General features: G+C 34.4%; 1 protein-coding gene across 1 annotated transcript in view; it reads left to right on the forward strand.

Moving 5' to 3' along the window:
- Positions 1 to 13867, forward strand: part of GLIS3 (GLIS family zinc finger 3) — a 597159-nt gene that overhangs the window by 549489 nt on the left and 33803 nt on the right. Inside the window, exon 9 of the mRNA XM_031962195.1 lies at positions 10112 to 10287. Coding sequence (XP_031818055.1) covers positions 10112 to 10287 — 176 coding nt within the window. The remainder of the gene's footprint in view (positions 1 to 10111; positions 10288 to 13867) is intronic.

Raw genomic sequence — 13867 nt, forward strand, 5'->3', positions numbered from 1 at the left:
ATTCAGTGACTCCGTTATCTACTGAGTAAAAACCTTTTTTGCCTGACATTCTGCAAAACTGTTACAACCCTCCATTTCCAGAACTCATATTACTATACTTTAGTCTCTTTTCAAAGAACTCCACCTACTCTTCTCCTACATGCTTTTAATCTTATTGTTCCTTTTACTTAGAATGGTCTTCTCTTCCCCCTGTTTGCCTAGTAAATTCCTCCCAACTTTTTGAAGCTCAGCCCAGATGCTACCTCCTCCAGAAACCCTTAGATGCTCTTCCCAGTCAGCCTTTTCCCCAGACTTACTTAACATAGCAGTTTCTGTATTGTTATGTCCCATAGTGACATTTCTATGTGTTTTACTCCACTACTAGAAGTAAACTGTATGAGGACAGAGCTTGACAAATGTTTACTGAATTGATGATTTAATGAGTAAATAATTGAAGAAAATTTGGGGATTCTATCAGAATGAAAACTTGTCTCTTTAACTATCTTTTTGGGTGTGATATTTGATAGAATGTTTTCCAATATGAATTTTAAGTTTTCTTGCCTTCTTTATTAGGAAAAGGTAGCTTAGAAGAAGAATGTTAGCAATTGGGGGGGGGGGTGGATAAGGAAAAGGTTTATGTAGAAGATAATATTTCAGTGAATCTTGATAAAAAGAATATGTGGGTTGAAATTAAAGTGGGAATTCATTCCAGGAAGAGGGGGACTGCCATTGCTAAGACACGGAGATGGAGGGTTCAGTTTCAGGAACAGAGAGAAGGCCAATTTGACTGGCTCACAGAATGTAGGAAGTAGATCAACTGGAAACATAGGCTAGGATCAGGTTGTAAAAGATTTTTTAAACTAAATTTAAGAGACACTATTTTATTTTAGAGCTATCATGGAGCCACCAAAGGTTATTGAGTAGGCTGGCGTGGTTATATTTAATGAAAATCACTTTAGTGGCAGTTTATTTAGGATAGACTAGCATAGGAAGAGACTCAGGTAGATAGGTTAATTTGGAAATTTGCAATAATCGATGCAAGAGATGAAAAGATAGAGAAAAAATAAAAAAAAACCTAACAAAATTAGAAGGAAGGCTAAAGATGAGAAGATATTTCATAAAGTTATAATAATTGCAACAAACTAACTCTCAATCTTGAAAAATAAAAAGTAAATAAAATCTAAGTTGTTGCCTTTGCTTATTAATGCTTGCTTCAAAAATCTTATACATAAAATAGTTGTCACAATGAGGAGCCCCAAAGAATCCCCAAATCATCTCTGCCAGCAAGCACTTGATTTAGCTAAAAATACTTGATTTTAGCTAATGGCAACATTCACTTAGAATATAAATACATTTGTATTTAGGGTAGAAATGAAATATATCATCATGAACAATGCAAGGTGATACCAACAAAATATCACATAAAATGATATTTCACATAGCCTTTGGACACACAATGAAGCTAATTCTTCTAATTTCTTTTATTTGCCCCTCCAGGACAGACTTATGAGTCATCTACTCATTTAGCTCAACTTTGTTTCATTTTTTGTAAGAATGTCAATTTTGATATGGTTTACTTCTTTTAATATTAAGTCATTTCACTGATCATTGAACAAATATACCACATTTAATACTCCAGCAGTTAATATTTAATTAAGGTTAATTTATACTCTCTTTTCTGTCACTAACAACATTATAGAAACAAAAAGAAGTTTTAAAATGAGAGCCATTTCCCTCTTTTTCTCTTTGTTTCATGGATTGCTGTGACCAAAGAATTTGTCACCTACTGGCCAAGGGCCTGATGATAGTATGTTTTTATTTCTTCACAAAGAAACTCAGTCTTAGTCAAATGCTTTCCAGCATGATAGGACCTACTTACTCTGTGTTCTGTAGTCTTCAAACTCCATAATTCACCTCCATGCCAGGATGAAACATTGGAGGAAATTTGGGGAGAAATCTTATAAATAGCCATGGAAATAATGTTCTTTATTACACTCCTAAATTTGTTTACCTTGTCTTTCAACACTTTTCTGGGGGGTAATATCTGTTGAAAGGATAATAGTCTTTGAAAGAAAATATTTACCTGGCAAAAGGTCTTCAATTAATGCTCTCTTTTAAAGAAGTAGCAATGAAAAGCATCAGTAAATTAGATGGCTTGATTAAACTACTTCACTATAACAATTACTGCCTACTATCCACTGAAATTTCATACTTTTCAGAGTTGTAAAGGAACTTTAACATCATCTGGTCCAGTCTTATTCTTTGTCTCATCATTATTTTTTAACACATCTATATTACATCCCACTAATAAGGTCAGAATAGTTTTTCTTACTGATTCACATAAGTTGCTCCAATAAAGAAAACAGAAGGGAGAACAGGAGAAGAGAACAGAGAAAAAGGAGAAGAGAATAAAGGGAAGAAAAAGGGAAGAGGGCAGAACAGAATAGTATAGGAAAGAAAAGAAATCTTCTTTTGGGGAGTCATTCTTTTTGATATATGGCCTTTAAAAGACACACAGAGAAGGAGACTTTGGATATGGAGCCAAGATGGCAGAGGAAAGTTAGGAAGCTAGAGCTCTCCCAGTTTCCCTTGAATACCACATGAAATCAGGCCTCTGAACAAAATCTGAAGAAATGAAACCACTTTCCAGACCAAGATAGACTGAAAACTTCAACAAAAGTCAGTCTCACTGGGGTGAAAATGATATTCAACTCAAATCAAATAGACTCTGAGAAAGCCAGTGAGAGAGTCTTAATCACAGCAAATCAGTAACTAAGACCCTTAGTCCTTGCTCAGTAGAGTAGGAAATCAGTAAGACAGCTTCCAGTCCCAGCTCAGAAGGCAAACTCTGGGAAATTAAACTGTTTCCTGAATAGAGAAACCAAAGCCACCCCCTACAAACACAAGGTGTCCTTGTGCTCAAAGTCAAGGCTCAGAACTGCACGGGAAGCAGTGTCCCCTTTACCCCAAAAGCAGAACTCCACCTTAAAAGTAAAAAAAAAAAAAATGAAAAGAAGAAATACCAAAAGAAAAGGGAAAAAAAACATTACCAAGAAACAGAAAAGAAACTTGACCATAGAAAGCTACTATGGTGTCAGGGCAGACCAAAACAAAAATTCAGATGAGGACAAAAAGGTCCACAAATGAAACCTCAAAGAGTGATATAAATTGGCCTCAAGCCCAAGGATTGGCTTCTTAGCAATGTTCATAAAAGACTTCAAAAGACAAATAAGAGAGAGAAAAGAAATGAGAGATATAAATGAGAGAGTCAACAGTTTGGAAAAGGAAGGAAAAAAATGTCTGAAGAAAATAATTCCTTAAACAGTGAGATAAACAAAATGGAAAAAGAGATAGAAAGAATAACTGAAGAAAATTACACATTAAAAAGTAGAACAAGACAAATGGGAGCTAAGGACTATGTCAAACAAATCTGTCAAACAAACTTAAATGAAAAAATGGAAGACAATATGAACTACCTCATTGACAAAACAGCCAACTTAGAAATTAGATCCAGAAGAGATAATTTAAAAATTATTGGCCTACCTGAAGGTCATGACCAAAAAAAAAAAAAAAAAAAAAAAAAGATCTTGGAAAGCATCCTACAAGAAATCATTAAGGAAAACTGCCTCAGTGTTCTAGAAACAGAGAGGGAAATACTCAGTGAAAGAATCCATCAATGTCTCTAAAAAGAAACCCCACAAGGAAACCTCAAGGAACATTGTTGCCAAACTCCAAAACTATAGTCTCTTCTTGCAATCGGTTAATTAAATTTTTTTGTTCATTGCATTCTTTTCCATTTTTTCCATTCCTTCTTGCAATGATCCCATTTCATTTCCCCATTTTTCTTCTAACTCTTTTAAAATCCTTTATGCAATCTTTGAAGAAAACTTTGTGAAATGGGGACCAGCTCATATCTTTCTTTGGGGCTTCTTCTGGAGTTGCTTTGCCTTTGGGAATCTCAGGATGTGAGATTTGTTCTTCTCTCTCTCCATAAAAGCTGTCTATGGTGAGAGTTCTTTTTTTGTTTTTTATTCATTTTTAAGGCTTGAGGTATGTTCAATGCAAAGGAGTGACAGTGACTAAACAAGACAGAATGGCCTAAGAGGCTCACAGAAGATTCCCAGGTGTGTGGAAGCTACAATGCTCTGACTCCCTACTCCAGCTTCTTGCCCTGGTTTTCCTGTGTTGTGATCTGGGCTTGGTGGACTATCCCTTTGCCCGATTGAAACAGACATGTTCTGAAGTTCTTCCAAGGTATCTTCTTCTAGAAATATATTGTACTCCATATATTTGTGGATTCTTTGACTTCAAAACCAGTTTAGAGGCTTAATGTGCTGTTGGTTTGAGAGATGGTTAGAGGAGGTTACAGAGAGTTGTGTCTGCTCTCCACTATCTTGGCTCTGCCCCTCCAAAACTATAATCTCAAGGAAAAAAATACTGCAAATTGCCAGCCAAAAATAAATTAAATATCAAGAAGTAACAGTCAAGATTACCCAGGATACGGCAGTTTCTACAATAAAGGATCAAAGGGCCTGGAATACTACATTCTGGAAGGCAAAGGACCTAGGGTTATAAGCAAGAATTAACTACCCAGTGAGACTCAGCATCATCTTTCAGGGAATGAGATAGCACTTCAGAGAAGTAAGAGACTTTCAGATACTTCTGTTGGGAAAAAAAAAACAGAACTAAGCAAAATTTAATCTATAAACATAGGACTAAAGAGAACCATAAAAAGGTAAACAGGAGTAATATATATATATATATATATATATATATACACACACACATATATATATACATATATATATATTCAGCCTTTAAATATATATATGTATATACATAAATACATATGCATATATATATATATATATATATTTAAAGGTTGAATTATTTACATCCCTAGATAGGAAAACAATATCTGTAACTCTTGAGAACTATATCTGTCATCAAGGCAGACAATGGGGGGACATCACATTGATAGAAGGAGTGGTTGTGAATGGCCCCTGATGTGATGACATCAAAGAAAAATACATTAAGGGATGGGAAAAGGTTGGTACTGGAAAAAGAAGAAAAATGAGGTATAATAGAACAATTAGTTTACATGAAGAGGTGCAAAAGATCTGTTACATTGGAGGGAAGGGAGGGAGAGGGATGAATATTGTCTGAAGCTTCATCTCATCAGTTTTGGATTTAAGAGGGAATAATTTAATCTTTCAGTTAGCTATAGAAATTTATCTAACCCTATAAAAAGAAGAAGAAAGAGGAAAAGAAAAGGGAGGGATAGGATAGAAGGAAAGGCAGAAACATTAGGTAAGAGGAGTGGGGAAAGGGTTGATAGAAGACAAGGTAGTAGGTGGGTTGGGTTTAAAAAAAACACTACTAATCAAAGGAGGGTGGATAATAGGAGTTAAGGTAGTGGGTGGGGTAGATAAAAAAGACTAAGGAGAGGGTGCAAAGAAAGAAAAATATATATAGGAGAAAAAAACAGGATAGAGGAAAACACAGAGCTGGTAATCATAACTGTTAATATGAGTAGGATGAACTCTCCCATAAAAGGGAAGCAAATAGCAGAATGAATTAAAACACAGAATTCTACAGTATGTTGTTTACAAGAAAGACATTTGATACAGAGAGATACATACAGAGTAAAGGTAAAAGGCTAGAACAGAATTTTATTATGCTTCAACTGAAGTAAAAGCAGGGTGACAATTCTGATCTCAGATAAAGCAAAAGTAAAAATAGATCTTATAAAAAGAGCTAAGGAGGGAAAGAACCTCTTCATAAAGGATACTGTAAATAATGAAGTAGAATATATTAAGTGATAGAGCAGGAAAATTCCTAAAGAAGATTTTAAGCCAATTACAGGAAGAAATAGACAGCAAAACTATTCTAATGGTGGATCTCGACCTTCCCTTCTCAGAATCAGGGAAATCTAACCACAAAATAAACAAGAAAAAAATTAGGAAAGTTAATAGGATACAACAAATCCCAGAAACAATCCATTATTTCATCCAGAAAATGACAGTAATGAGACAACATACCAAAATATATGGTACGCAGTCAAACAGTTCTTAGGGGAAATTTTATATTTCTAAATAGCCACATAAATAAAACAGAGAAAGAGGACAACAATGAATTATGCATGTAACTAAAAAAAAAAAAAAAAAACTAGGATAAAACAAATTAACCCCCCCCCCCAAGTAAATACCAGATTGGGAATTTTGAAACTCAAAGGAGAGATCAATATAATAGAAATTAAGAAAACTATTGAACTAAAAAAACAAAACAAAGAATTGGTTTTATGAAAAAACTAATAAAATAAATAAATCATTGGTTAATTTGAACCAAAAAAAAGAAAATCACCAGCATCAAAAATGAAAAAAAGTGAACTTAACATCAAAGAAAAAGAAATTAAAGAAATAATTATGAGATATCTTTCCCAACTCTATGACAGCAAGTCTGACAATCCAACTAAAATGGTTGAATATTTACAAAAAGTAAATATAAAAAAATATAAATTGCCCAGGTTAATAGAAGAGAAAATAAATTATTTAAATAGTCCCAGTTTAGAAAAAGAAATTGAACTCCCTATAGATAAATCTCCTTAATGAATATTGATACAAAAATTTTAAATAAAATATTAGCAAAGCAATTATATCAACTTATCAGCAGGACAATTCACTATAATCATGTGGGATATATGTCAGGCAAGCGGGGCTGGTTCAAAATAAGAAAAACAATTAACATAATTAACCATATCAATAACAAAATAAAAATATGATAATCTCAATTGATGCAGAAAAAACTTTTGAAAAAATATAACACACATTTCTACTAAAAAACACTAGAGAGCATAGGGATAAAGGGAGCTTTCCTTAAAATAATAAGCATCTAACTAAAATCTAGTAAGTAAGTAAAAAGAAAGAAGCTGGATGTATTCCCAGTAAGATCAGGGGTGAAACAAGGATGCCCATCATCACTACTATAATTCTACTTTGTACTAAAAATGTTGACTTTAGCAATTAGAAAAAGAAGTTAAAAGAATTAGAATAGACCATGAGGAAATAAACTATCACGCTTTGCAGATGATATGATGATATACTTAGAGAATGCTAGAAAATCATCCAAAACCCTACTTGAAACAATTCACAACTTTAGCAAAGTTGCAGGATATAAACCCACACAAATCATGAACATTTGTATATATTACTGACAAAGCCCATCAGCAAGAGATAGAAAGAGAAGTTCTATTTTAAATTATTGTAAACAAAATAAAATTCTTTAAGGTCTACCCACCAAGACAAACCCAAGAATTATAATTATATGAACACAATAGACTCCAGTCTACTTCCTAGTTTTATTCAACATTATTCCCTTTCATGAACTCTACGTTCCAAACTAGACTGTCGGCTCTTCTGCTGTTTCATATTGCCTTCTTTTGTACCTTTGTAATCATTGTGAAAGATCCATATTTTCCACACCTTCCTTTCTCCATATCTGGAATGCATTCCTTTCTTACTTCTACCATCCCTCTAATGTTTGTCTTCTTCCTTCATGATTCAATTCAAGTTCTTTCTCTTCTTGTCAGTCAACTAGCATTTCTTAAATGCCTCACCTTTTCCTGGTCCTAGAGTTCTCTAGCTCCTCAGTTTTCTAGAGTATTTTGTCTTGATTTCTCTGCTTCCTTTCTCCCACTTTTCCCTAATTTAGTCTTATTTTATTTTGCTGTATCCTTTCCTACTCCCCACTGAGTAGGTTGTAAGCCTAAGGACAACTATGCCACTTTAAAAAATCATTGTGATCAAAGCACTAGAATACTGCTTTCCAAATAACAGTTGCTTAGTAAGTGTTGAATTTCATGGATGATCAAGAAAAGAAAGTGGGGGGGTGGGGGGGGGAGGAAGTAGCCAAATCCAGATTACCAAAAATTATTGATTCCTTTCCTCAGTTTGACATACTAATTTAGGTTTCTTCAGGTCTTTAGATAAATTAGAAATATCCCCTGGAAAGGATCAAGAGGAAACAGAGTCTACCTAAAGTACTTTTGGGCTATCTATGACTTTGCCAGAGCACTGGTGGCTACGCGCCTATAGTTATTCCCTTTCTCTACCTGCCTGTTCACAAACAGGCAGAAACCAAACTAAACATGAGCTGGGAATGATTGTGTTATGGCTACAGATTATCATGGACCTGCAGGATGAGTGTCCACTGATGTCGAAGTGCTCAGAAGTACTGGCTGGTGTCAAAATGCCTGAAAACTGATTATTATGTTGCTCAGTGTCCTTGTGGAGTGAAAACCTCTTTCTAATAGTTCCATGGATAGGCAGCTAGGTATCACAGTGGATAGAGCACTTAATTAGGATTAGGAAGACCTTGATTCAAATACTCCCTCTGCCACTTAATAGCTATGATCCCCAAAAGTCACTGTGCCTCAATGGATTTTTCTGTGAATTATAAATAACCACATCTACCTCACAGAATGTTATAAATCTCAAAGGAGAATGATATAAATCTCAAAGCTCTTAAAGAAGGACTTTACAAACTTAAGGCATCATTTTTGGGGGTTATTCTTTGCTATTATGCTGTTCTAGTAAGTACTCTTCTTTCAAATTTAAGAGATATAATCTATACTGAAAGCCTCTTTTTATTTTTCTTACTAAGGAATTACAAGACAAAAAATATACTCTCCTTTATATATCCCAGATAAAACACAACCTCTCTGAACCTTAGTTTCCTCATCCATTAATTGATGAAATAATATTTATTGCCTTTTTATGGTAGCTAAGACTTAGAAATTGAAGGGATGCCCATCAGTTTGGGAATGCCTAAACAAATTGTGGTATGCGTTTGTGTTGTAATATTATTGAACTATAAGAAATGATAAGATACTTTCAGAAAAAACTCGAAAGACTTAGATGAACTGATACAAAGTAAAGTGAGCAGAACGAAGAAAAATGATATACACAACAACAGCAAAATTATATGGTGAAGAAGCTATTCTCAATAATACAATGATCCGAGATAATCCCAAAAGACTCATATTAAAGCATATTATCCACCTCCAGAGAAAGAACTAATATTGTTTGAATACAGACTGAAGCATGCTTTTTCATTCTTTTTTTAAAAAAAATTGAATCTTCTTGTACAAAATGACTAATATGGAAATGTTTTATATAGTTGCACATGTATAACCCATATCTGATTGCTTACTATTTCAGGGAAGAAAAAGGGGAGGGATAATTTGAAATTCCAAATTTTAAATACATGTTTAAAAATTGTTTTACCATGTAATTAGGAAAAAATAACATTATATATAATACTGATATCATCTGCCTCACAGAGTTGTTAAAAGAACCTTCAAGAACTAGGTAATGAATTATTACAAACATTCCTGCCCTCCCTTTCCCCTAAAAACTATCCTACAAAATGAGTATGATTGGCATAAATAATTGAAAAAATGGTTTTCTATTCTGTTTCTATTTGAGCCAAGAAAGTATTTTATGCCAAGCACAGAACCCACTTCAGCCTCTGGGGCTCTGCACTTCAAACCATACTTGACCCTTTTGAGGTTTAAGTCAATTTACTCTTGGCAAAAGGAAATGCATTGTTTAAAAAGGATTAGACCATCATACCAAAGTCCTGTAACACTTCTTGGACATCACATGTGTCTTACAAAACAAAATTTTGATGAGCTAAGTGTAAATGAATCAGAAACATATGGATTAAATTTCCCTTAAAATACAAATGGATTTAAAAATTAGCAGAAAAAGAAGCCTGGCAAAATGTGCCCTAAATTTCGCCAACTTTCAAATGTTTGAAATCGAGTTTGAAAGTTTTAAAAAATCCATATGTAACTGGAGTTTGTTTGTTTGTTTGTTTCTCTCCTTTACTGATTTGTTTGATAATCATAGTTAAGATGTAAGTGAAATAAGAAGCTAGGGGTTCAGGGAAGGCAATGAATGGATGAGAAACAAGTAATACTGGTTTGTTTTGTTGAGTGAATTGGTATTCTCTTTCCTAAGCTTCAGTTTTGATCAGCTAACTAACGAGTTCCCTCAAAAGCATTTGTTTAAATCTTTACTCCAGTCATCTTATGTAGCTTCCATTTTTGTTTTTCTGATTGCTTCCTTAGGTTTGCCCCTTCTGTTCCATCTCCCCAGCATATCAGCCCTCGGAGAATGCCAGCCCCCACTTCAGTTATGCAGAGACCACCACCTTCCCATGTTCAGCAGTCAGCAGCGTCTCACTTGAAATCATACCAGCCAGTAACCAGTTCTTCCTTTCAACCAAATGGCATCCATGTTCATGGTAAGGAAAAAAGAAATAGAATGCTACAGTGTCTTGATTTGAAAAAAGCTTTATTGTACTGCTAAGATTGCCCTTGAATTCTCAGAATGCACTTGAATCAAAAGAATGAGGTTCTGTTCAGTTTCTTGTGGCCTTCCTCTGCAATGATATATGTAAAAATAAAATAAGCCACAGAATTCCTCTGCATTTTGCAGACTTGAAAAACAAATAGCATTACTTCTGATTTTCACAAAGTATTGAATCCATAGAATACAGAGAATCCAGGTGGCAGATGTAAGGCTCTCTATCCCTGTTTCCCCTGGGTTTCTCCATTACAATGTTATTTCATGCATAATTACACTCTGCTTCCAAAAGATAGTAGGTTAGCAGGGAAAAAAAACCAAATATGCTAACGGAAGCCTTCAACCCCTAAAGCAGGGATGAACCCTGAAAGAAAAGAGTAGTAGGTAAAACAGAGTAAGCAGAAAGTGCTTGGCTCTGCCAGCAGAACAAAGTTCATGGGAAAATGGCTTGGGAAAAGGAAATAGGTGAGGATTCAAGCTGGGCCCTGCATCTTATGAGAATCTGCAGCACCATCTCTCCGAAGAAGTATTATAACACCCTTCTCCCAAAAGGGAACCTTCTGCCAATAGGGCAGAAGAGACTCCATAATGATTTCTTCTCTATACCTGAGCCTGTGGGTTTGTGTTATCTATTACTCAAATTATCTTGGGTCAGATGGAGGTAATAGGATGTGATGGAAAGAGCACTAGCTGACAAGTCTGAGGAGCTGAGTTCAGATCCCACCTCTGACACCGACTACCTGAGTGACCTTAGACAGTCACTTAACCTCTCTGGTCCTCAGTTTCTTCAGCTGTAAAAATGGAGCTGTTAAATTAGAGGGCCTAGGATCATTTCCAGTTCTTGATCTGTAAACTTATGGTCCTTCATCACATGAAGATTTTTTTTTATTTTGAAATCTTTGACTAGAATTGTCTGTCAAACCATAATAGGCCATGCCTTATTGAGACATTCACATTTTCATATATAACATCCATGGTTTTTAACTAAATAATTAGCAGAATGCTGAAATGTTAATCAGGAAATTTGGGTTCTAGTCAGCTTTAAGATACTTTTGTAATTCAATTGTAAAATTTTCAGTGTGAGTATTTACGCTTCAGGAATTGGTGTCACATATCAGGGCTTGATTTAATCTTTGTTGATTGTTTATACTTAAGAAAGTATTAATAATAAACTTCAAAGTGTGTGTAATATATTATATATAATGTGTGTTATATATACATATATTAAAAATATAAGTATCTATGTTTTCCAAGCCCAGTTGTTAAATATTCCAAAGCACACCCTTGTATTAATCTATAATCATTATTTGAGCTCAAGATCAGTATAGCAAAAAGCTCAGAGAATGAAGTCATCATCAGATCAGAAATCTGAAGATTATAAGCTAATCATAATTATAATAATAATATTAATAGTAATAATTGACATTTGTATAGTACCTTAAAGTTTACAAAGCATTTTATATCTATCTCATTTAAGCCTTAGAACACTTGACTATAGACCACTTTAAGTAACATACCACAGCTTTCTTATGTCATTCGTTAGTATCTCCTTACCCTTTGAATCAGTCTCAATTTTGATTTATTGAAATTGTTTATTGATGTTTTGTTGGCATAAGCATAAGCATCAACTAAATAATGTTTTTTAAAAAATAAGACTTTGTATTTCATAGATGAATTTTGGAGAATTGAATTGTGATGAAATATATTCTTCCCATTCTACTCTTTCTGTTCAGTTATAACTGTAGCTCATGCCTATCTGCAATACCCTTCCAAAATACATATGTTCTGATATTTTAAATCAATAGTCATGGATCAGTATATCCTGTGAGTCATATCTGGACTACCATCTATTTTTGTAAAGCCCACAAGTTAACTATTCTTAAGCTGGATTAGGGCCAGGAGCCGTAGTTTGCTGATCTCTAGTTAGGTAATAGACATTTTTTTCATTTTTCTTTTTTATTTACGTAGATTATTAAGTTACTCTGAATTTCTGTCGATTTCACTGAGGAAAACTTTTGCTATCAAGGGTTTTGATAACCTTTTCCTCTCTAGCCATATCCTGTACAATCCAGTACACAAGTATTCTTTCCTCTTCTTGGAACCCTCCAAGTCTGGAACCAGAGACGATGATCATCTCAACTCTGTCATTACTCTTTTATGGGGTATGTCAGCTTTTGGCCCCATTCATAATCTTTGTAACTCTCCAAGCTAAAGTACTCCTCCCTGGCTATCTTGGTTCTATATGTTGTCTCCCCCTTAAAATGTAGGCCACTTAAGGACAGGAATTGTCTTTGATTTTTGATTTCCTCAAACAGTTAATCCAACACATGGCACATAATAAATGCTTGGCAAACATTTTTCTTATTCATGCATTGATCTCCCAAGACATTTATAAAATGGAACAATTGGATGACCTTATAATTTCTAGGGAAACTGGCATCTATTTGGGGATCTCTATGTAAGACATCTTCTATGACAGTGGCAAATATTTTTTGATAAGCAAATATCTTTATTTTATGCCTTTTTTGATATCAGCAGTCTCAGGATCTGGAGATAGAAGAAATTTTAGAGATTCATTAATCCAATCTCTTCATTTAACAGATAAGGAAACTGAGGTTTTAAAAGGATAAGTGACCAGCCCAAGAATGTGTAGCAAGGTCATGACAATATCATGTAACTGTACTCTAATAGAAGTCCACTGTATTCAATCAGCACCAATGTTGCTATCTGAGAGCATCCATGTATTCTTGTTAAGTATGTCTTCCAAGGACTTCATTGCTTAATCATCATCTGAAAGTAGTAATAGCATCTGACAGATGCCTTCAGTTCTCCACAGTAGATAGAGGTCAAGAAAAAAATGTCGTTATGATTTTTAAAAGTGAAGAGCCAAAGCAAAGGGCAGTATAAACTGTCTGGCTGAGTCTAAGGTATGAAGTCATTCTTTCTAGAGTGTCAAGTCTACATTAGAGGTGACTGATTTAGAAACTAAGTCAAGCTGGTGTTCCATTAGCAGCTTTTTAAGGAAGTGTTTAATGAAATGCACATCTCAAAAAGATTCGTATATACACCATTAACTTTCCTCACCCAGTGAGTTTCTCGAGACCAGAACACAAGAGTTGTTTTTCTCTTCAGTTCTATGTGATTATATGGAATAAAAATAGTCAACACTTGCAAAATTGTACTGTGTGACCCTGAAAAACTCCCTTCACTCAGCCTCAATTTCCCCCTCTGTAGAATAAGGGATTTTTGCTAAATGTTTTTTGAGGTCTGTTCCAGCTCTTAATCTAAGATATAAATGAAACAATATGGGGTAGTCGAAAATGTACTTGAATTTATTGTCTGAAGACTTGACTTCAAATTTGAATTCCACTAATTCGTATTTTTCTTGTGGGACTTTTTGTGGGAATCTTGTGGGACTCATTAGACATCTTCACCTTCCTAGACTTGTTTCCTTACCAGCAAAGTGAGAGTAGAGATTAATTTGAAAACTGCAAAGGCTCTTAGAAATTTGGTCTAAT

Source organism: Sarcophilus harrisii, chromosome 1 (assembly GCF_902635505.1).
Source record: "Sarcophilus harrisii chromosome 1, mSarHar1.11, whole genome shotgun sequence".
Classification (NCBI taxonomy): Eukaryota; Metazoa; Chordata; class Mammalia; order Dasyuromorphia; family Dasyuridae; genus Sarcophilus; species Sarcophilus harrisii.